The following is a 21,491-nucleotide window of genomic DNA, read 5'->3' on the forward strand; positions in this document are numbered from 1 at the left end:
GAGAATGTTCATGCTATCTTTGCTGTAGATTCTATTTAACACTGACATATTTTTGAACCAAAAGACCTCATTTTATTCATGTAATTGTCTCCTTCTGACTATCAGCATCTTTGAAGAGCCATGTGTGTACTGTAACTCATTTTAATATAAGTTTTGTCTGAGCTGTTACACAACTTAACAAGGGCTGTGTCTGGGCTGTTAATCATTGAAAGCAAAGCTTTATGTACGCTGTTACACAGTGTAAGCAAAGCTTTGACTGCTGTTAGGCAGTGTAAGGAAAGCTTTTACTGTGCGGTTACTCACTGGCAGGAAAACCTTGTCTGCGCTGTTACTTAGTGTAAGGAGGGCTTTGTCTGTACTGTTACACACTGTAAGGAGGGCTGTAACTGCTGTTGCACAGCATAGAGGGGGCTGGGTGTGCTGTTACACAGCAGAGGGAGGGCTGTCTGTGCTGTAACTCAGGGTAAGTAAAGCTTTGTCTGTGCTGTTCATCTGTCTAAGGCTCAGTAGACACTATCTACTGTCTGTGGATTTAATAATAATGAATGGATTTAATAATTTGCCGTTTCCCATGAACATGGGGTGTAAACTGTTCAATAAGGTGAGAGATCCTGTATCGGTGCAGTAAGCACTTTAAACATTCAGATGTGCTCAGTATTCATGATTCCAATAGTGTATTTGTCATGTGTTTCATCAAGTCAGCCTCAGAACAAGATGGCAACTTAAGTGAAAATATAATCCACAAACCCCCATGTTCACAAACAGACTTTTGGAATTTGGGAAAAGACTACGGGACTCTGGTGTGTTGGATGAGTCAACATTTTTAATGATTGTTTTTACAGAATAAATTGTACATTTTCACAAGCTAAGAAGTAATGTGGCCAGTAGCTGAAGTGTCATTAATTTGTTTTTTTTTTGTAAGTATAAACATTTTTGATCATTTTATTTTACAACCAAATTAATGCAGATGGAGGGATACAAATATTAAATAATTTGACCCGCTACTGCTTTTCTGGGGCCTTAAGCTTCCCCTGTTCCCCACCTACTGCTGCCCCCAATACCCCCACCCCTGGGCCCTCTAGCAGTACCAGCAATCCCACCACTACCACCAGAGCTGCCTCATCAATATCCCCACCATCCCTGTCAAAAACACTGCAATTAAAACAGCTCACATGGCTGCCTGATAAACAATGCCTGCTTAAATTGGATAAACAAATACTTATGATTTCTCTTTTTGTTGCATTAATTGTTCTCCATGCGCTATTCATATTATTTTATCCATATACAATTCTGTGCTCCATGAATGCATGGGAGAGATTAATACAATAAATAAAGTATCAATGTAAGAAATAGAAAAATAACTGGGTATTTACCATAAACAATATCATATGTAGGCAACAGCTGAAATGGACCTATGGTACAATATTCCTGTTCAAGAGACAGCTGGACAGCCATAGTGACAAAAAAAGGCTTTCAACTCAATATCCATGTCTCATCCATGAAAGAATACATAAATTGTGCTCAGAATAAAAATATATAGCATGTCATCAAAAAAGAATGCATTTTCTTATATGTCATGATAATTATTAAGCCAGATTGAATTATATAGATTTTTTCAAGAAAATACTAAATCCCAGTCACACAAACTGTGTTCTCATTAGCGACAACACTGAGACAGTCTTCCCAATCGGCATTAATTAAGCACATACATATATCATATAATGCCCTGTAAATAGAAGTGAACATTGTAGGTAGCTGGGTAACACTGAGTAATATACACAGATTTCGTAAAAGCCACACAAACAAAAGCAGCACAGCTGAAACTATCAAATGTGTGTGTGTGTGATGACGAAGAAATTCACTGCACATGCGACTTGTGTGTGCGGGGTGAATGGATGGTGGGCGCATAGGTTCGTTATAGGCAGTTATTTATCTTCATTTTAGAACTGAATGAGATTTTCAATCATCACACCATTTCTCTCATTTAAATGCCATGATGCCGCACAAGTGATATTGCATTAGTAATTTTCGGAGTAAACGTACACTCTAACAAACATACGAAAGAACGCAACAAAATACTGACAAGGATTACATTTTATATTTCCATTTAGTTCAGGTGTCAAACCATGTTTGATCCAGTCCTCTTTTCCGGAGTTAAAACAACTGACAGCTTTAGTGTGAAGTAGGTGTGAATTGGTAAAGAGAACACAATTGCCGGTTTGGCTGTATTGTGTGATAATGTGCAATTACAGAGATGCATTCTAGGAAGTGGTCATTATATGAATCCATGTCTGATTGAATCAGATTTGGCATTTAATGCTCTTTTTAACTGTACTGCACAGTGCAGAAGCACACAGAAGAGAGCTCAGCTGTTCAGCTGAATGAGAACACCTCATCAGACCAATTTTGCTCTTCTTCCTGTGTCTTGAGAGAATTACAGGTGTGCGAATGCCACTTTTACTAACACGCAGAAAATGATCTCAAATGCATCATCATTACAATGATCACACTATTCTTTATTTAACCTAGCTCCTAACTCTCCAAAAAAAACAAAACAAAAAAAACAAATCCTCAACATTTCTATCTGCAAGATAACAGCTAGTTGAGACGAGCTAAATATCACAGTTACTGTAAGAATTTGTCTCCTGTCTCTTGTCTTGGGAATGAAACCTGCTCAGAGTCAAAGGTACAAAAGTGTGCATGTGTGTAGGTGTGTGTGTATGTGCTTACGTGCATGTGTTTGTATATTACGTGCTGTCAGATACAGTAGTCCCGATAATTGTCATCAGATGGACATGAAGATCACATCAGAAGGATGTGTTGCCCGCAAATGATTCATTAGCAGCAGGGTTGTGTAGTCACTTTACATGAACATTGAAAGTAGAGAACATTAGAACAGGTCAGTTATAAGTCCCTGCAGAGCCATAAGGACAGGTGACCTTTGACCTTTGGCCTTCTCTGTCCATCTACAGGGCCTCCCTTTCATGACCATCCTCATCCTCATCCTCATCCTCATCCTCATCCTCATCCTCATCTTCATCCTCAGCTGTTGTCCGGTTGGAAAAGATGGACAATGTTTGATAACACAAACACCACATATAAGATTTTCAACACTAAAAAAACTGCCTGTCTCATTCAGGTAAGTCCTTACTCCTACTGTAGCCTCCTCCACTCCCTGTCGCACTTCAAATCCTGTACCATTTCTCACCCTGTCGCCCTGTGCTACAGTCCCTGGGACATACCGCTGTCTTTCCCCCAACAGCCTTCACATGTCCAGCAGCCATTGTGTGTTGGAATGTAGCAACATATCAAATATTCACTTTAGCATTAAACACTGAAGGAACTCTCCTTCAAAAACCAGAGAGAACAGAGAAAAATCCAGCTACACCAATTAGCACACAGCTTCAACACAGCCTCTAAAACCAGAATTGGAGAAAATGAACCAAAAAATGAAGTACAACAGGCGACTTGGAACAGAAAGAAATTCTGTACAAATGATGTCTGTCCATGTGTGACACCAAAGCAGCTACAAGAGCTCTTGTGAGGGGGGGCCTTCAAGAGTGCAGTATAGCACTGCGACCATCGTGAGCAACAGAGAGCTCAGACTAAAGGATGCCCTCCGCCAGGCGCAGTTCCTTGAGATGGCGTTCGATGGGCTCTGATCGTCGATTGGAGGATCCTGTAAGCATAGAGATTAAAGTCACCAGCAGCTACATGAGAGACCCTAATAGGTCATTCTAATAGCCCATAATGTTTTTTAAAGGAATGTCTGGCCCTTCCACCTTGAGCATTAATTTTTAGTTCAAGGCACAGGACAATCAGACAAAAACATAACTTCATTTCAGAACAAAACAGGTTTATGAATACTTAATTCACATTAACTGTTCTGTACACTGCGGCATATTGCTTTCAAGAATACAAAAAAAATCTTTAATACTGTAATGAGATGCCTTTACACTGGTAGGCAGAAAAGGGCCACCTCTTTTGAAGCTCTTTGGACTTTACGTCTAGAATACTAAATGTCACTTCATAGAATGATGTTGATTTATTATGTGGTGGCATTTACTGAACTTTAAATGGCAGTAGATAAGGAACAGACTGCAGCCTGACAGACCCAAAGACCAGGAGATGTTTCAGGGAAAAATGCCCTGATATCTACACAGTCTGTCGTCCACCTGTGTCTCTCTAACAGTGAAAATCAAACTGACAGCATTGCCACACCTTCAAACCTGTTCACTTTTCGCAACTCCATTAACAGTGTTCAGGAAACCAAATGGTTTTCCATCGCTTTTTATTTAACAGTTTTTTTTTTTTTTTACAGTGACTGTGTTAATGTGAATGTCCAAGGAGCATAGGAGCTAGTGCTGCACCCTGGACTGCTCAGTGTCTATGCTAATGAAATCTTTGTGAATCACATGAACATGTTTCCCTGGCAAGACCAAAAACATGCCTGCGCAATCTGTGCTGTGTTTGTAGTTGGTTGAAATAAAGTAGGTTAACACGCAGAGATGACTGAGTGATTGAGTGGATCATTGTATATCAACTTACCACACACAGCACTGGGTCCATCGACACATTAGACTTCAACTTCTGAGCCTGCAGAAACAAAGGGCAGAGATGTAAACCCAAAGGGGGGGGGGGGGGGGGGGGGCTACACTGGTGTGAGTTAGTAACCCCTCTGCTTGGCAGGGCATGATTAGGAGTTGAGTTGTTGGAGAAAACAAATATACAGATGTGCTGGATGGAGCTCATGTCTGTGTCTCTCTCCCAGTATTAGACAACCATGTGAGCATCTCAGCAGTCATGGTCATTGATAATGGCTTGATGTGAGTTCATTCAACCAATTTACTGGCATGTTTTCTCACATTTAAATCCTTTTATTTATTGTAAATCATTATTAATTTACCTGAACAGAATAACAGCTGCATAAGACTCAAGCCTACCCAGTTTCATTTAGGATTTTCAGGGTCTCATGTTGCCAGAGATGCTGACAGCTGTTGACTGCCATTTGTCTGCATGAACTGGATCTTCTCAAGAGCATCTAAACATTTTTCCCTGAGAAACTAGGTTGACACAAACTTATAAGTTAGAGTGTTATGGTAATAAAGCACACTTTATGAAAACGGTTCTTAAAATCAGCACCTTGTGATGTTTGATAGGACTATTATGATCCGCCTTCCCCATGTTATTCTTGTGCTCTCTTTCTACTTGACATTATGGTATTTTTACCACTCGTTAGCCTCCAGCTGTAAGAAGCATTGCTTCCTGTTCCTCTCATGTTCCGTCCTGGGAATTTATTTTGTGGTAATGAGACAACAGCCCAATATAACCCCCGCCCCAGCACCGAGACCCATGGTTTACTTTTAGAACTGAGGTTCCCCTCTCACTCAGTCATTGGAAAGGGGGGGAATGCGAGCATTGAGAGCAGTGGTTAGGTTAGTGTGAGCCACAGAGAGACCGGACGAGTGTGTGTGAGCCAGAGAGAGACCAGACGAGTGCGTGTGTGAGCCAGAGTGTGACCAGACCAGTGTGTGTGTGAGCCACAGAGAGACCAGATGAGTGTGTGTGAGCCAGAGAGAGACCATGCTGGTTCAAGGGGGGTGATTTAAGCAAGACTAGCAAGCCAGAGAGAGAGAGAGAGAAAGGAAGTGTGTGTGTGTGTGAGTTTGGGGAGATCAATGAGCAAGATGAGCCTGTGTGAGCATGGTTGGTAGGTGGGGGTTCAGCAAGGGAGGGAGCATGGGTGGGGGGGGGTTCAACAAGATGACTGTGAGTGGGTTTTTGTGTGTTGTGGGGGGTAAGGGTTTTGGCAAACGAGGGAGCGTTGGCATTGGGAAGAGATGGCTAGTGACTGGGAGACTGGTGTGAGGGATGACTGATGAGGTGAGCGCGTGCGAGCGTGCGTGCGGGGAGGTGACAGTGTGATAAACGACCCTGCACTGTGTTTGTGGGCTGCTTGCTTTTCCCCACAGACAGAGGAGAGGAGACGGCCCGCATGATAAAGTGATTCCACAGTGGATTTAGAACATTATAAACTCGCCACCAAATGAAACGGAGAAGAGAAGCATTGCTGTGGAGTACGTTTCCAAAAAACATGATTCATTCTGAGCCAGGAGGTCCTTCTCTTGTATAACCCAGCCAGGTAATAAATCATGTTATCACTATTAAGCCAATTTGATGAATAGCTGTGTTGAATATTTGGATGGTATCTGATATAATCAGAGTCTTTTAATATGAGGCACAACAGTATCTAATTGTTTTCTTGGTTGGTGCAAAATGTGACTGAGGTGGCTGCAGTGATGTAACAGAGTCCATTTCCTCAACTGTGACACGGAACAACTCAATGTCCCCAAACCACTGTTACACACGCTCACATATCAGTACAGTATGCATGTGCACATATCAGTACAGTATGCATGTGCTCATATCAGTACAGGGTACATGTGCCCAGACCAGTTTGCACAGTTCAGTGCACTTTGTGTGTACTACATATGGCTGTGTGTGAACAGTATGTACAGGAGGGACTATGCTGAACCAGGCACAATGACACAAGTACTTAGCAAAGAACCTGTTAAAGCTGGTGTTACACACAGTGCCAATGTTACAACATGAAGAGAAATGAACAGAATTTTTCACTGCCGTTGGAGCCCAGATGATTATAATGCAGTTTTAAACACAGTTGCAGATGTATTGTGTGTGGGTATTAACTTATTGTGTGTATTGTGTGGGTATTACCATATTGTAAAATTTAAGCTCTTTTTCAGCAACTACAGAGAAAGTAGGGAGAGTTTTAGAAAGCACTTTTCAGTAGGCAAAGTAATGTATCTCAAACTAGTAGGCTATACTTCACAGCATGACCTAGGCTATTGCATGTCACAGTAGTATAACCTGGACTCATACACTTCACAGTAATATCACCTGAGCCCATGAAGTTTACAGTAAACTGCCTTGAGTGAGTGTCCAATATAGTAGAGGTGTCTGGGCGAGTGCACTTCACAATAGTATGATCTGGATGAGTACGGTATACAGATAGGTGAACTGGGTTACAGTGCTATATTCCGAGAGCTACCCAAGTTCATATTTTGGCCTGTCCTCAAGCAGGTGTCTGAGGAATCAGTGAAAGCTTCACCTCCAAGAAACCCACATTCACCTACCATCTGTCATCTGTGAACTTTGCCCTCAAACTGGAATAAACCCTACCCTCAGTCATCCAGTAATCCCAGCCTCAGTAATATATAATTCCTGCCCTCAGTCAGACATTAACCCTGTTGTAAGCCATGCTCTCAGTCACCCATAAGGTTCATTCCTCAATGGGCAATGCCAGTAGATCAGTCGTTTTCTCTCACTAAAAGTAAAAGCATGTCTCTTTCATTACTTTCCTGTGACTTTTTTTGCTGGAAACAGGAGGGACTGACAGTGGATGGACTGGACAGCTCATCAGATGGCCACGTCCCCAGAGCGTCTCATTAGAGCACACTTCTCACAGCCAGCCACTCTCTGCAGACATTATGAAGAGGGCCGATACAGAAACACATGGTCATTAACTTCATTCTGTCCAGCAGTAGAGTGTGTGAACCAAATTGACACCCATACCCCTAGCTACAGTCTAATCAATGTGAGTGTGTGCGTGCGTACGTGTGTGCGTACGTGTGTGTGTGCGTGCATGTGTGCGTGCATGTGTGCGTGTGTGTGTGTGTGTGTGTGTGTGCGCGTTTGTGCGCGTGTGTGTGCGTGTGTGCACGTGTGTGGTGTCTGTGTGTGCGCGTGTGTGTGCGCGCATGTGTGCGCGCATGTGTGTGCGTGTGTGTGTGCATGTGTGCATGTGTGCATGTGTGTGATACCTGGAAAGCCTGAGAGACTTGTGTGGACCTCCTCATCCAGCACTTCCTGCCAGTCACAGTGAGTGACAGACATTTTACATGCGACTCCCTCAACCCTTACAGGTATCACAGCTGCTGAGATGATTCCACTGTACATGTGAGACCACAGCTCTACATGCGCTCACTGCACTTGAAGTGGCGCATTTCTGGGTCACCTCACATCTCTGCTCACAGGGGACGATTCGGGTGATCATTATAACACATACATTTGTGGTATTAAATAACATTTTACAAGATATTACTACAGTAATCTGTGTAATAGGACCATTTAAAATTAGTCAAGGGTGTAATTTGTAAAGATTTGAGTTACACCTTGCATTCCTGAGAGCAGTTTACTAAACAAACTCCCATAACCTTACATCGCTCTCCCAGTTTAACAGACAGTACACCACAGGTCCCCTGAGCCTTGTAATTTCTTCTAGTGAAAATCAATCTGCGTAATATGTCATATTTGCATGTAAATACAATACTAACTGAGCGCATAGAGTAGTTATTGACAAGTGACTTCCCAGGAGTGGGTGCTGATGATGACAGACATGCTAATTCCGCTGTGGACTCTTTCCCAGAGCCCAAGCCCTGATGTCTTCACGCAGCTCTGTTCTCCAAGGAGACTGAAGGTTACTTTGTTCTCTACACAGTGGGTTTTGTTGGCTCTACTGTAAGTGAAACAGTGCCATTAAAGGGGGCAAGCAGGTAAGTGTGGTGTGCAAAGCAACTATGCTTGTCTCAGCGCCCTTCCTTCTTTTAAAAGGTGAGAGTGACTTCACGTGAACATGTCTCTACTCCCGGCATCCTTCAAGAGGAATTTGATAAAGTGCACAAGTTTGCGGTCCGACAGGAGGAACGTGTAAGAAAGAGAGGGGTCAGTTCTGTGGTCTGACAGAGGGAATGTAAGAGAGAGAGACCAGTCAGTTCTGTGGTCTGACAGAAGGAATGTGAGAGAGAGAGAGACCAGTCAGTTCTGTAGTCTGACAGAGGGAATGTGTGAGAAAGAGACCAGTCAGTTCTGTAGTCTGAACAAGGGAATGTGAGAGAGAGAGACCAGTCGGTTCTGTAGTCTGAACAAGGGAATGTGAGAGAGAGAACAATCAGTTTTTCAGTCATGCAGGAGGAATGGGGAAGAGGGAGCAGTCAGGTCTGCAGAGTGACGTCTGTTTGGGTGTGCAAATACCTGATTCTGATGTTCTGTCAATGTATGGGTGTGTAGACTCATCTGAAACTGTAACCCTTTCAGGCTATAGCCCTGTATGTGGGAAAGGGAAATTTTGAGAGGAAGCAGCTATTTCCCAAAAATCTGCAGACACTGCTCTCCCAATCTGACCTTCTGCTTTGTCTTTTCCCAGCTGTGACCACACAGGCTCAGAGTCTCTGGGCCTTTCTGTTTCCCAGTAGCATTTACACCCCTTTCCCTCAGGTGACAGTGAAACACAGCTACATAGCCTCAAGGACCCCACGATGACAGGGCTTTCAACCCCAAGATTCTGACAAAGTCTGCATATTCACCATGGAGATGGTAGTCACATGCAGAGACACTCTTTTGTAAATGCTGGTGTCCAGAACTGAGATTCAAGTCCTAATAAAAGGAGCGATAGTAGGAGGTGTAGAGGATGTTGTAGTAAGGGTCAACATGGGTGTAGTGTAGAAGGACAGTGGGGTTACTGGCTTTTTTTACTGGGAGGCTAACTGGACGTTGTAGTAAGGTATAGTGACTCTAGTAGAGGGTTCTCACCTGCAAGCTCCCACAGAAGTGGTAGACAGCTCCGTCGACCGTATTGAGGTGGTTGGTGTGGGTGGCAGCATCCAGTGCATTGGGAGACCTGTCCCTGCCCCTGTGGGGCGGGGCAGTGGTGGAGGCAGTGGTCAGTACTGGAGGCACGGGCTGCCACACCCCAACATCCGTGCCATTACCAAACGCCTGGATGGCATTTCCTGCAGAGCACAGAGAACCACATAGAACATACTGAGTCCTGCAAGACAGCAAGCCAACCATTCAGATGGAAGAAGAGAGAGCAGCCAAAGTATACAAGAGAGATAACAAAAGTGCAGAGGGGTAAATAGGGGCAGGGAAATAATGTAAGAGAGGGGACAAGGAGAAAGAGAGAGGGGGAGTGAGAGAGTGGGAGAGAGAGGCCCGGGGAGCTCTTGGCGTGCGATACAAAATCTTTCATGGATTAGTGTTGTTTTCATATTAAAATAAAAACCTTGCTTCCACTTTCTCTAATGGTACAATTTTTATAATATTGTTAGAAGACACCAGGGAAACTTTTATCTAACTGTTCGAAAATAAAACATAATTTACTTTGTTTATGGGATATGAATATCTTAGTAGGCAGTAATAATAAACTTGAGTGGATGGTGTGGCTTATAATGGGTGCTCAGCATACCTGCCGCGGACAGGGGGATCTAAAGATAGATGGCCCTTCCGTGGGTGCAGCTCTGAGAATAATTACACCTTTTCTCTCTGGGTCACTGAACCCATTTAAAATACAGAAAGCGCCGGTGAAAGTGGGAAATTTGTATGGCTTATTTTTTTAATGGTCAGCTCAATTTTTCAAGAATCTTCAGCTCCCTGTATTCCAGTGCATGGTTGTTCTGATCTTCACTTGTTACAGTGACCATAGGGCATTTCAGCATTGGTCACAAGCTGATCCCGATAAAATCAATAAATTTTATTGGCTTTTGATTGGTTAACAGTGTTTATAGTTTATTATGCATAGTGCACAAGGCTACACATGTTAAGTTAGTTGCCTTTTGTTTTAATGGTCTCCATGTATGTCCAATGTGATATACAGGCCTGGTCTAAATGTGAGTCTGGTATAACTAATATAATAGTAATGAGGTATAATGAGACCAACACACAGAAACGCACAAATCAGATCTCCCACATAAGAGACTAAATCTCTGTTACATTGTAGTGCTGGTCCCTATGATAGTCACATCATAGACAGTGATAATGCATGTGTGGCTATATGCAACTGTGTGTGTGTGTGTGTGTCCATGTGTTTATGTGTGTGGGAGGGCAGATGATTGGAAATTATTCTTGTCACGTGAGAGAGTTTAATCAAAAGCCATCAGCAACTCACTATTCACACAAATGAACAGATGTACAGATGTACATTTGACACCGCTTATTCTCCTCTAGGCTGGCTGATTAGATACACACACTGGGCTATTTGGGCTTGTGATGCTGAATTCAGTCCCCCAGGCAACTCCTGCACACAAACCACAAACCACACCCCTATTTGCCTGTCTGCAAATGGGAGCAGTCCACACCTGATCAGCATAAGACTGGTGTCAGGAGGGGTTCAGGGCTAGCTAAGTGAGTAAGCCGGTCACCTTAAGTAAAACTTTGGCTCTTTTGGCCCACAGCAATGGAAGAACCTGGCCTCCTTCCGCAGGAGTGGATGGCAAGGATTGCCCATCTCACTGGCCTCTGGAACCCTGTGACTCGTCAGGTGCCTGCTGTTTGCTCAGATGATGGTGAAGCTGTACTCATCCTCCAAGAGGCGCTTAGCTGACTTTGGCGCGCTAGGACACTTGGAGTGAAAAATAGTTGCGGTTGGTGCGTGAGTATATGGGTGGAATGCATTCGCAACGCCCCAGTGCTCCCGGATGAGTACAATGGCTGTTGTTGTGAGACGAGCCTAGTATATCCAATTGGAAAAGAATGGAATCAGGAGTGAGTAGAATGCCAAGCTTCACAGGAATTTAATGTCTGCCCTCACGGGAGAGACATGCCTGCGGCGGACCCACAGTGAGCTGGACAATATTTGTATGGTAATGTAACATATCCATGAACAAATATTTACAATCCGCCCATTCACCATTTCTGCAGTGGAGAAGTTTATGTTTGAGCTTGGTAATGGGCAAATATCAGTTTGGTAAATATTAAATCGTGATGCTGTTCCTTTTTCACAGCAGCCTAAACCAATTTGAGAGAGCGACTGTAAAGGATTAGGAATTTGACAGAATAATTTGGTGTCAATGTAGAGAAGAGTAATTGTGTGTTAATGTTATACAGCACCACATGACCTTAAGATCAAACCATCAGGGTCCAGGTAAAGCTGTGGTTCAATTAGAAACTTTTTTCATGAATATAAAAAAAGGAGTTAGTGGAACAAATTCCTGTCACTTCTTTCATTTTCATGCGGAAACGAACGCTGACAGCCAGGGCGGCTCCCCCTCCCTGTGACGCTCTGAGGACTCGCTCGCTGGGATATTCAGGCCTGATAAGTGGGGCCATTATCTGACTCCTGGCTGAATTCACAGGTAACAATGAGGGCGTGGCCCCCTGCTGCAGTAATGGATCCGTGATTGGGCGGGCAGCCACTTGGTCTGACCTCTAATGGAAGTCTGTTCATGGTCGCCTCTTTCCACGATGCTGGGGTTGACATCCTTTCTCTCTCTTCAATGGCTGTGATTGAGCAACGCTATCATCGTTGCGGGCTCATTAATAAATGCCCATTCAACCAAAAATGGTAAATTGGCTCTTTTGTTCCCTTTGATCTCTGTCCAGGAGAGAGAGAACAGTGTACGTGTGTACATGTGTCCTGCGCTGTATTACTGCTCATATGACTTTTTGTGCTCCAACAATGCCACATAATGGTATTTTCTCTAGTAACTAATGACATATTGTTATGTGGCAATTTAGCTCCAACAATCTTTGCATCTGGGCTTTGTAGCTCACTGTTTAGGTGGGATGTAAAGGGAGGACTTGCAGGCTGGCAGGGGTTTAATGGTGATTTGCTCAGAGTTCTATGCCCCTGTTTTGTATTGGCTTACTCCTTCATCTCATGCAGGTCCTTGTTGTGATGTCCTACAGGAAAGAATAAGTATTTTTCAAAACTCTTGTCTGTATATAATGCATACAGCACTGTCTGCCTTTAACGTATGCAGTTTTACACTCACACGCCCTTTTCTATGCTGCATCCCTCTCATGCTTGCTGCATGTGGTAGTGTAGAATAGTGGTAAGGAGCAGGGCTTATAGCCAAAAGGTTGCCAGTTTGATTCCCCACTGGGGTACTGCTCCTGTACCCTTGGGCAAGGTACTCAACCCACAACAGCCTCAGTAAATATCCAGCTCTATAAATGGATAACATGTAAAAATTGTGACATACGTAAGTCACCCTGGATAAGAGCATCTGCTAAATGACAATGTAATGTAATGATTGATGCTTGTGTTGTTTTCCTAAATCAAATAATGTGGTTGAACTGAGCACAAAGGGAGTTGAGTTGTGGTTCCTCAGATCGGTGTGTCCCTACGCCCGCTGTACCTGAGTGGCTTGGAGCAGCCTGACCGTCCCTGAGTTTTAGCAGCAGGCAGAAAGGCACTGTCATTTCAGGCTTTTGTGTGACTCAGCTAGGGGCCAAAGGCACAACCGTCCACTTCCAGAACGCTTCTGTAACTGCAGGGCCACCAGCTGGCTTTACACTAAACCTCTGCTGTTGCTGGACCATTCCAAACACCAGCTACCCCAGGCCGCGTGTCAACATGGCAACCAGCAGAGAATGGCAGAACGCCCAGTGTGAGTTATAAAGAGCTTCCCTCTCTTGGGGGAAACATGCTAACCTTTATCATCATCATCACCATCATTGTCATCATCATCATTATGGTCAACATCACTATCATTGATTTTTTTTCCCACACAGCTAAATGCAGTGTGGTAGTGCAGTATTGATGTTCAGTATTTTCATACAAGTTAGACACAACATAAGAATAAGGCATGAATGTTGAGAAGAGTTAGTAGCCCCCCTGAACGCTTACTCCAGCATCCTAAAATACAGTTTATATATATGTAATTTACAATACAATAATACAATTTCTTTAATTCATCGTAGAAACTACACTACTTCTACACCCAAAATTAAGACCCGCAAGAAAAGGAACTACAGGGCAGAGCTGACTGTGAATGGTGGAAATCAGCAGAAGGTTGTCTGATAATGACAGCCTTTTGATTGAAATGGGTAGATGTTGAGCCTTACAAATCCTTGCCACATACAGGACTGGGTAATTTCCGTAGCCTATTTGTACTGTTCTGCTTTTATTCTGTACCACAAGAGCTGTAATAAGTTCTTCCCAGTAACTATAGCTAGTACCTAGATGCCACGTGCCTCACAGTAATAAATCACCCTTGTTATTCTTTCCTTACTAAGGTGTGTTTCTTTGTATTTCACTCTTGCTGTGGATTGCACACCCTGACATTTCCTGCAACCACTGTACTTTAAGTAGCAAAAGAACTCTGAGGAGCGGAACTGCAGATATTTGCCCTGTTAAAAGAACTATAAATAGCTGAAGCAGGGTGAACATGGCACTCCAGGCTCAGGTACTCTGAGCCGCTCTGAAGCAGGGCAGCCTGGTGGGCCGTGGTTCTGACTGACAGGGGTCTTTGGACTGTACTGCCCAGACTGGGGCCCTCCTTAGGCCTCCAGTGAGTCAGAGAGAGGCCCGCTTGCGCCGGAGACGTGCGAGCGCTGACAGGTCCGGGAACGAGGCCTCCGATCTGTCAGCGCTCGTTAGCGCACGGGGGGGTCTAATGAGAACAGAAGGGCTGCGGAGGGTTGAGCTCAGAGCTGCCCGTCTCCTGCCAGGGTGCCCCCCCCCCCCCCCCCGGGAGAGACAGCTGCAGTTTAACCAGATTTAACCTCCCAGGAAGTGGTCTTCCTCATTTACGTCCACAGCCTGGAGCGCAGATATCACCCCTGTGTCTCAGCTCAGCACCACAGCCTTCATCTCCTTTTCCTTCTGTCTTCTACCACACATAGGTTCAGGGCTGGGCAGATCCCATGGGAACACCACCACACAGCGTGTAATCACTGTTTCTGCAGTGTCTTACACATACTTAAATGATCATTTTGTGTATTTACTAATCCCAATGAAGTCCTTCTCAGTTTTTAATGGGAAAAAAAGTGACAGTTGCATATGACACAGTTGGCTTGTTTATACAGAGGGACAAAAGGTATACCTGTAGCTGTGGTATTTAAAAAATAAATAAATAAATAAATAAAAAACCCTGCAATGTGTCTCCCGCTTTCTTGTTAGGGTGGATTGTGCTGAATTATTAATATATTTAACAGTCAAAAGAGGTTTAATTAAATAAATGCAAGAACAAATCTGAACTGAAAGACAAAGCACTTTTTCCCCTTTACATCATTGATAGGAGTGTTGTGAAAATGGGATCCGTAGCCTCAGAACCGGCAGCCTTTTTAGTCTTATCTCTGCTCTGTGCTCTGCGGTCACCGGCTGTCTTTAAAGAGCTGAGTGACGAGGACAGGATGGCGGGTTTGGGGGGGAAGGGGGTGATGAGGGGGAGGGAGCTGACTTACGCAGACAGCTGTTGTCTGTGAAGAACTGTGTGAAGGTGTCGCACTCCTCCTTGCTGTTTCCGCTGCTGCTGCAGTCGCAGTAGGGAGACACGCTGATGTGCGGAGAGCGAAGGTAGTTTGGGGTCATCACTGTACCTGCGTGGGGAGTGAGAGGTCTCTAGGTCTTCCACATCATTGCACATCAATGCAAAACTACATACAGTACCAGTCCAAAGTATAGACACACCTACTTCTTTATTTTTACTATTTTCCACATTTTAGAATAGACATAAAATAATACAAATAGAATTATGCACTGACCATTAATCCCTGCTGCTCATGTCAAATGACATGAGGAAATCTCTTCCCGTACATCTTGAGCAGTCTCTTCCTATACACCCGGACTCTCTGTATACCCACTCTCTTCGTACACTGGTCTCAATATACTCAGTCCCTTTCTGTGCGTCTAGTTTTTCTGTACACCTGATTCTTTTCCTATACACCTGTTCTTTCCGTAAAGCCAGTCTCTCTGTATAACTGTACTGACCCTGCCTTTCTCACCTGATGAGGGCCTCAGTATTACTACAACGACAGAGACCCAATAGAGAGTTTTATCTGCACTCCAGTCTTAGAGCAAAAAAAAAAAGACTATGGAATGTTTCTGTGGTAAGTGAGCTACAGTGAGAGAGCTGGTCTCTGTCAGAAAAAGTAAACAGCTTCAGTCTGGACTGTACTGACACTGAAATTCATTGTTCATTCTTCTCTTGCCGAATGAATTAAAATGACTTCATTTCTGAGGATTGAAGGTGAGGTCCATAAATGGAAGAGAGGTGAGGAGCTTGGAATGCAAAAAGCAGGTCTCTATTCATTCGTGTGCCCCACTTCTCTTCCCATAATCCCCTAGACCGCTCCTACTCTGAATGTGGCTCATTACACGTTTTCATTGCAAACACATAAATAAAACATCCAAAGTTGCAGCTCAACATGTACTGATTTTGAGTGATGTTTGCTAACTATCCAGTCCTTTAGCAAACATTAGAGAATCATTAATGAGTGAGTCTAGGAATGACAGGAGTGATGTGGATGAGATTCCATGTTGAGTTTTGAAACAGCAGAAACAGTGTGGGGCTCACCAATGAGTTAAGAGACAACAGGAGTGTTATGGGTGAGACTCAGCGATGAGTTTAGGAAAAGTAGCATTGTGACTCACCGATAAGGCCAGAGTAGGAGAGCAGGCAGTCAGCATAGTTCTCCTTCAAACAGCCAGACAGAGAGCGAGGTTCAGGCTGACAGTTGGCAAAAAAGTCGGCAAGTCGTGACCTGAAAAACATGACGTTTATGCAAACGGTCACCCCCACTGTATGACTTTTGACCCTTCTGATCTAAACAACGCACAGATCACAGTGGTCAGTATGAGATAAGATATTGGTCAGCTTGGTACATTATTCATGCTCCAGGATGTGATGCTGGGGCCGGTACTTAGTTTAAAGCATTTATGCCTTTCTGTGCCTCAGAAAAAAATGGGAAATGACATGAACTCCATACGTAAGACTGTGGGGAAAGGAGTACTTTTAGCTTGTAGTGTAAATCCGTCTAAACTTAGCAATCCTCTGTAAACCTTGTCTCTCCTCCTGCTGCCAGAAATTACCCTCACTGTTGAATTTTCATGAAATTGTGTAGCGAGAGCCTTGGGGCCTGAGCCCAAATAGACCTCATTTAACTGCACTAATGCTTCCATCTAATCCCACAGTGCTCCGCTCTGGAAGTGGCTGCAGCTGTCTCTGATTCAACCGAGTCATTATCACCCTCTCTGAAATCAGACCGTTTCAGTTCCATAAAACCTATTTCATCTAACTGAATATATGTTTATACACTATAATGCCATAAAGCCTGGTAAGTGATTCCCAAGGTGACATTTAAAGAGTCTGAGGTTAGAGTTTGTGCATCATGTTTAAAACTGCATTAGCCTAGGTTTCCTATTTTGGCTTGATATGCCCAGTGGAATACGGAATGATAATTTATGCCATATTTGATTTTGCATCAAGACATTGTTTATCTCCCAAATGAAGATTACTCTCTGATGTCTGAGAGGCAGCTATGAGAGTCTCCTGTGTTATTTTTCCCAGCAGTTATAGCTTGCTTTATCATGTGCCTTCAGTTAAAAAGAGTCCAAAAGGTTTGTTAATGCCTCAGAAGGCTCAAAGTCCTGTCAGGTTGTGTTAACTCAGGCTCTAGTCAGTACCGGCACAACACTATGGACTGCACTGGGAGCTTCATGTTCTGTTTGTATGAGGTGTAGAGCAGCCCTATACATAATCCATGTGTAATGTAGAACAGGTTTATACATTCTGTGTGTGTGGTGTAGAGGAGCTACATACAGTATCTGTGTGTGATGTAGGGCAGCCCTATACAGTGTCTGTGTGTTTCTATAGATAACATATGGATGAGCACAAACGGTCAGTGCTGCCCAAGAGAATATGGCACCTTTCCTTTCCGAGAGCTGCCCTTACATTCATTATAGAAAGAGGTAGACTAGACTCCTTAAAGACTAACATTAGCCAAGTTGACCCCACTCCAGCCTGCAGTTCCAGGGAAAAAAAACAGTGTGAGAAACTACTCCATCACTGCAGGAATGGCAGCTGACGCTCGGATCCTCTCCCTCTCATTAGTGTGCACCACACTGCAAACTAAAACAAAGACAAGACTATGAGAGTAACACTTCCAAGCAACCCGCTTCTGAGGTCAGATATATTTGGAAACTCCAGAGGCCTGGTTAACAGGCAGTTATCTGAGCTCCCTAACTCTCTTTGGCAGGAATGAATATTTATCCAGTGAAAAGGCTGGGTTTCTAAATAAGCAAGGAATATAAGGACAGCAGGAACACAAATAAGAGCTTTGTCACCCCACAAAACAAATTCCATCTAGTATATTGAGTATTATGAAGATATATATCACTATTATTGAAAAACAGAGACATTTCACCCAATCCTGCCATGGGCTACTCCAGAGTTATCTTCTATTAAATGATGCTGTGCATGTAGCTGTTCATCAACTTATGATCTTTTCAATTTTTAGCATCCAAATAAAATTCAAAACCCACACCATTATAGTTCTGATCTGGTCTTTACATTATCCCTTTCGTCTTGGAGTGGAAGCATTTGCTCTGCCCCAGAGACAGAGAATCCCTAAACTGAAATTCTCTTCCTGGCCATTAATCAATATCTACCCAAGCCTCAGTCCCACCTGCAGATGTAGCTGGTCTTACAGGATGGCAGCTAGGGCAGACTCACCTGCAGATGTAGTTGGTCTTGCAGGATGCCTGCAGGGACAGGCAGTTGGGTTTCTCCTTGTCCTCGTAGGAGCAGGCGGGGACGATGGTCTGGCGGCGGCGCTCGGTGCATCCCGACTGGTCGGAGAGCGGGCAGGAGCAGAAGAGCATGCCGTAGCTATGCTTGGGCGGGACCTTGTCGAAGAACTGGCGAAGGGCCTTGTGGCACTTGCGCTTGTTGCACACCTCGGCGGTGGACACGCGGCTGGTGCAGGGGCTGATGTACGCAGAGCGGTACTTCTTGCAGGTGTCGTTCAGGTTGCAGGCCTTTGCTGCGTTCAGGCAGTTGTTCTCCTTCGTCACCGCTGGCTCACCTGGGCAGAAAAGAATAATTAGCACGAGATTTTTTTTTAGCAAGAATAGTTATAAATGTCACCCCGGGATCACTGAAGATGAAGTTTTCTCCAGTTATGCAGCTGTGACCAACATAGTCATCAAATCCAAAAATGTATGTAGGTAATCAGTTTGGCAAATGATTTAAATATATTCGAAACTGTATTATCAAAGGGTGAATATAAAATGCACCATCACAGAGCAAAACACTCCAGAGCTGATTGTATAAGCGTGACATTGCTAAGGAGGGATTTGTAGTCATGTAAACTGGATATCTAAACTTTGGTTATCATAATAATTTTGATTATATAAACTTAATATAAGCTTGGCTTGATGATCCTGATCCTAATGATAATGTTTAGCGGCATCGTATCCCGTTTACTTTTGCATTTGGATTTAATCATTTGCTTGACGCCTGGCTAATAGTCACAAGCCATTTGGAGGAAAGAAGAGAATTTAGTTTAGATGTGTGAATGTATGGAGCAGAGGTAATGACTTTACGATCCTCCCTTCACCTAAATCAAGCGGCACGTCTCATTGGAATTCATCCCCATAGTGTCAATACACTTGACAAGAAGCCAGAATCATCAGAGAATGTGACACCACAGATCGTTCAGCTGTCACCTTCCCCTAATTGCCAACTTTCTCACAAAAACCATATTAATTAACATGTCTGGACTCTTTCAAGATGTAGCCACAACAGCATTTCTTTAATGAGCACCAATAACCACTGTGAGTGGACTGGAACTGGTGAGAACGGTGTGCTGCTGTGGCACTTGACATTGCATAAATAGGCTTCATGAAGGCAGCTTAATAAATAAAGAGGTCAACACATCTGAGCACTCCGTTACACCTCAGGAGCAGGGACATACAGCACTGAACACTCCATTGCACCTCAGGAGCATACAGCACTAAACACTCCATTATATTCCATTACAACTCAAGAGCATGGACACAGAGCACTTTCAAAAGGCCATGGTTAGGAAGCCAGTGGTCCAACCCGTATGGAAGGGATCCAAGGCAGTCTGACAGATGGACAGTGACCGTTACAATGCTCTGTTTCCTTGTGGTGTCTGCACAACAGTGGTGGACTTCACAGAATCAACCTTGTGCAACCTTGGTCTGTGCAATGCACAGCAAAAACTGTTTTTTTTACATTAAGTATGTTTTTAATAAAGTAATTGAAGTCACAGGTTGTAAGATTTACATTTTGTTCAGTGGCACACAAATCTTGGAGAGCAAAGTGATTCAAACTACATAAAACACATCTGAAGGTGGTGGCAATTGCAGGAACTGACCACCTAAATTCTAGTGAGGATATTTGGGTTAATTTTCTTGGGGCAAATGAGAAGGGCCTTAATGCAGCAATACGTTATTATTGATTGCTGGGATCAGATCACCACCTGAGCATTATGTTCTATGATAACATGACAAAATCTTCTGTCAGCAAGGGGAGACAATAATACTGGGGGTTCATAATTTCCCCTCTATTACCTGCTGGACATATGTCAGCACATGCACACTTTGAACAGGAGCTCTTTGATGTTGTAAACGATCACTTTTAATGCTTTTTTCATAATAATCCTGACAGATTTTGCAATTCAAGTCACCAAAAAAACTAACATTTATTGAAGTTACAAATGAAGATCTTGGAGGAGTTTTACACAATTCCTATGCAAGTAAGAAACCCAGCCCATCCTCAAGTATATAAAAAACCCACTCACCACCTTCTTTTCATGTCAGCTGTTCACCACAGCCTTCCTCCACCCCATATCCTTCTTTTTTTGTTTTCCTGTGTATAATGTCTATGTGGGGGGTCAACAGCCTCGGCCCACGCAAGATGTGACTCCCTTCCTCGGATTCCAAACCAAACCAAACCCCAGCACTCCCACACCCTCATCAGAAATGCTTCTTGTTGTTTTAAAAATTCATATCTATTGATATGTATATTGGCCATTTTAAGCCACTTCCTCCACTTTAACTAGGCTCATTTTAACTAAAGACAAGAGATTTAAGTGTCATTGACTGGAAATAACTTTGACAAAACTGTGAGTGAGATTATTATATTTTCATCCATCATTTCATCCAAATTTAAGGAAAAATAACTTCAATAAATGGTCTCCACAGTGATAAAATAGATCACTGGAAGAGTTTCATATATAAGAGTGGAAGAGTTTCATATATAAGAGAAGACTGGACAAAACATAAATATAGTTCAGAGATTATGCACATTGTATAAATAGGTGCTAAAAATAAAAAAGAAATAAGGGTAGCCAAAATGTTTTTTGAGAAACAAATAAAAAATAAAAAAGTAACCATAAGTACTTTTTTTCAATAGTTTAGAAGAAAAATGAAAGAAATGAGAATGATAGAAATGGTTACATTAAAAATTGAGAATATGTTTCATATGCACATAAAACTTGCTCTGTTGAGAGCTTCAGCAGGGAAGAGGCTACATGTAAACCTACAGTTATTCCGATATCCCGGAAGTATTAGACAGCATTAAATGTGTACTTGAGCTGAATGGCCTGTTCTCATCAGCCATGTTCTGATATAAAGTAGAAATGCATTTTAAAACAACAAATCTAAAATTACAGGATATGAATCAACCGTTTCACACACTGATTTCTAATTTAACAATTAATAT

At 43.2% G+C, this 21,491-nt stretch overlaps 1 protein-coding gene across 1 annotated transcript in view; it reads right to left on the minus strand.

The window, feature by feature from the left end:
• Positions 1–885: 885 nt before the first annotated feature.
• LOC118790413 (GDNF family receptor alpha-1-like) overlaps positions 886–21,491 on the minus strand; it is a 57,399-nt gene continuing 36,793 nt past the window's right edge. Inside the window, exons 4-9 of the mRNA XM_036547316.1 lie at positions 18,474–18,825; positions 16,394–16,503; positions 15,205–15,339; positions 9,610–9,809; positions 4,549–4,596; positions 886–3,679 (exon numbers count right to left, since the gene is read on the minus strand). Coding sequence (XP_036403209.1) covers positions 3,527–3,679; positions 4,549–4,596; positions 9,610–9,809; positions 15,205–15,339; positions 16,394–16,503; positions 18,474–18,825 — 998 coding nt within the window. The 3' untranslated portion in view covers positions 886–3,526. The remainder of the gene's footprint in view (positions 3,680–4,548; positions 4,597–9,609; positions 9,810–15,204; positions 15,340–16,393; positions 16,504–18,473; positions 18,826–21,491) is intronic.

This window comes from Megalops cyprinoides, chromosome 15 (genome assembly GCF_013368585.1).
Source record: "Megalops cyprinoides isolate fMegCyp1 chromosome 15, fMegCyp1.pri, whole genome shotgun sequence".
Taxonomy (NCBI): domain Eukaryota; kingdom Metazoa; phylum Chordata; class Actinopteri; order Elopiformes; family Megalopidae; genus Megalops; species Megalops cyprinoides.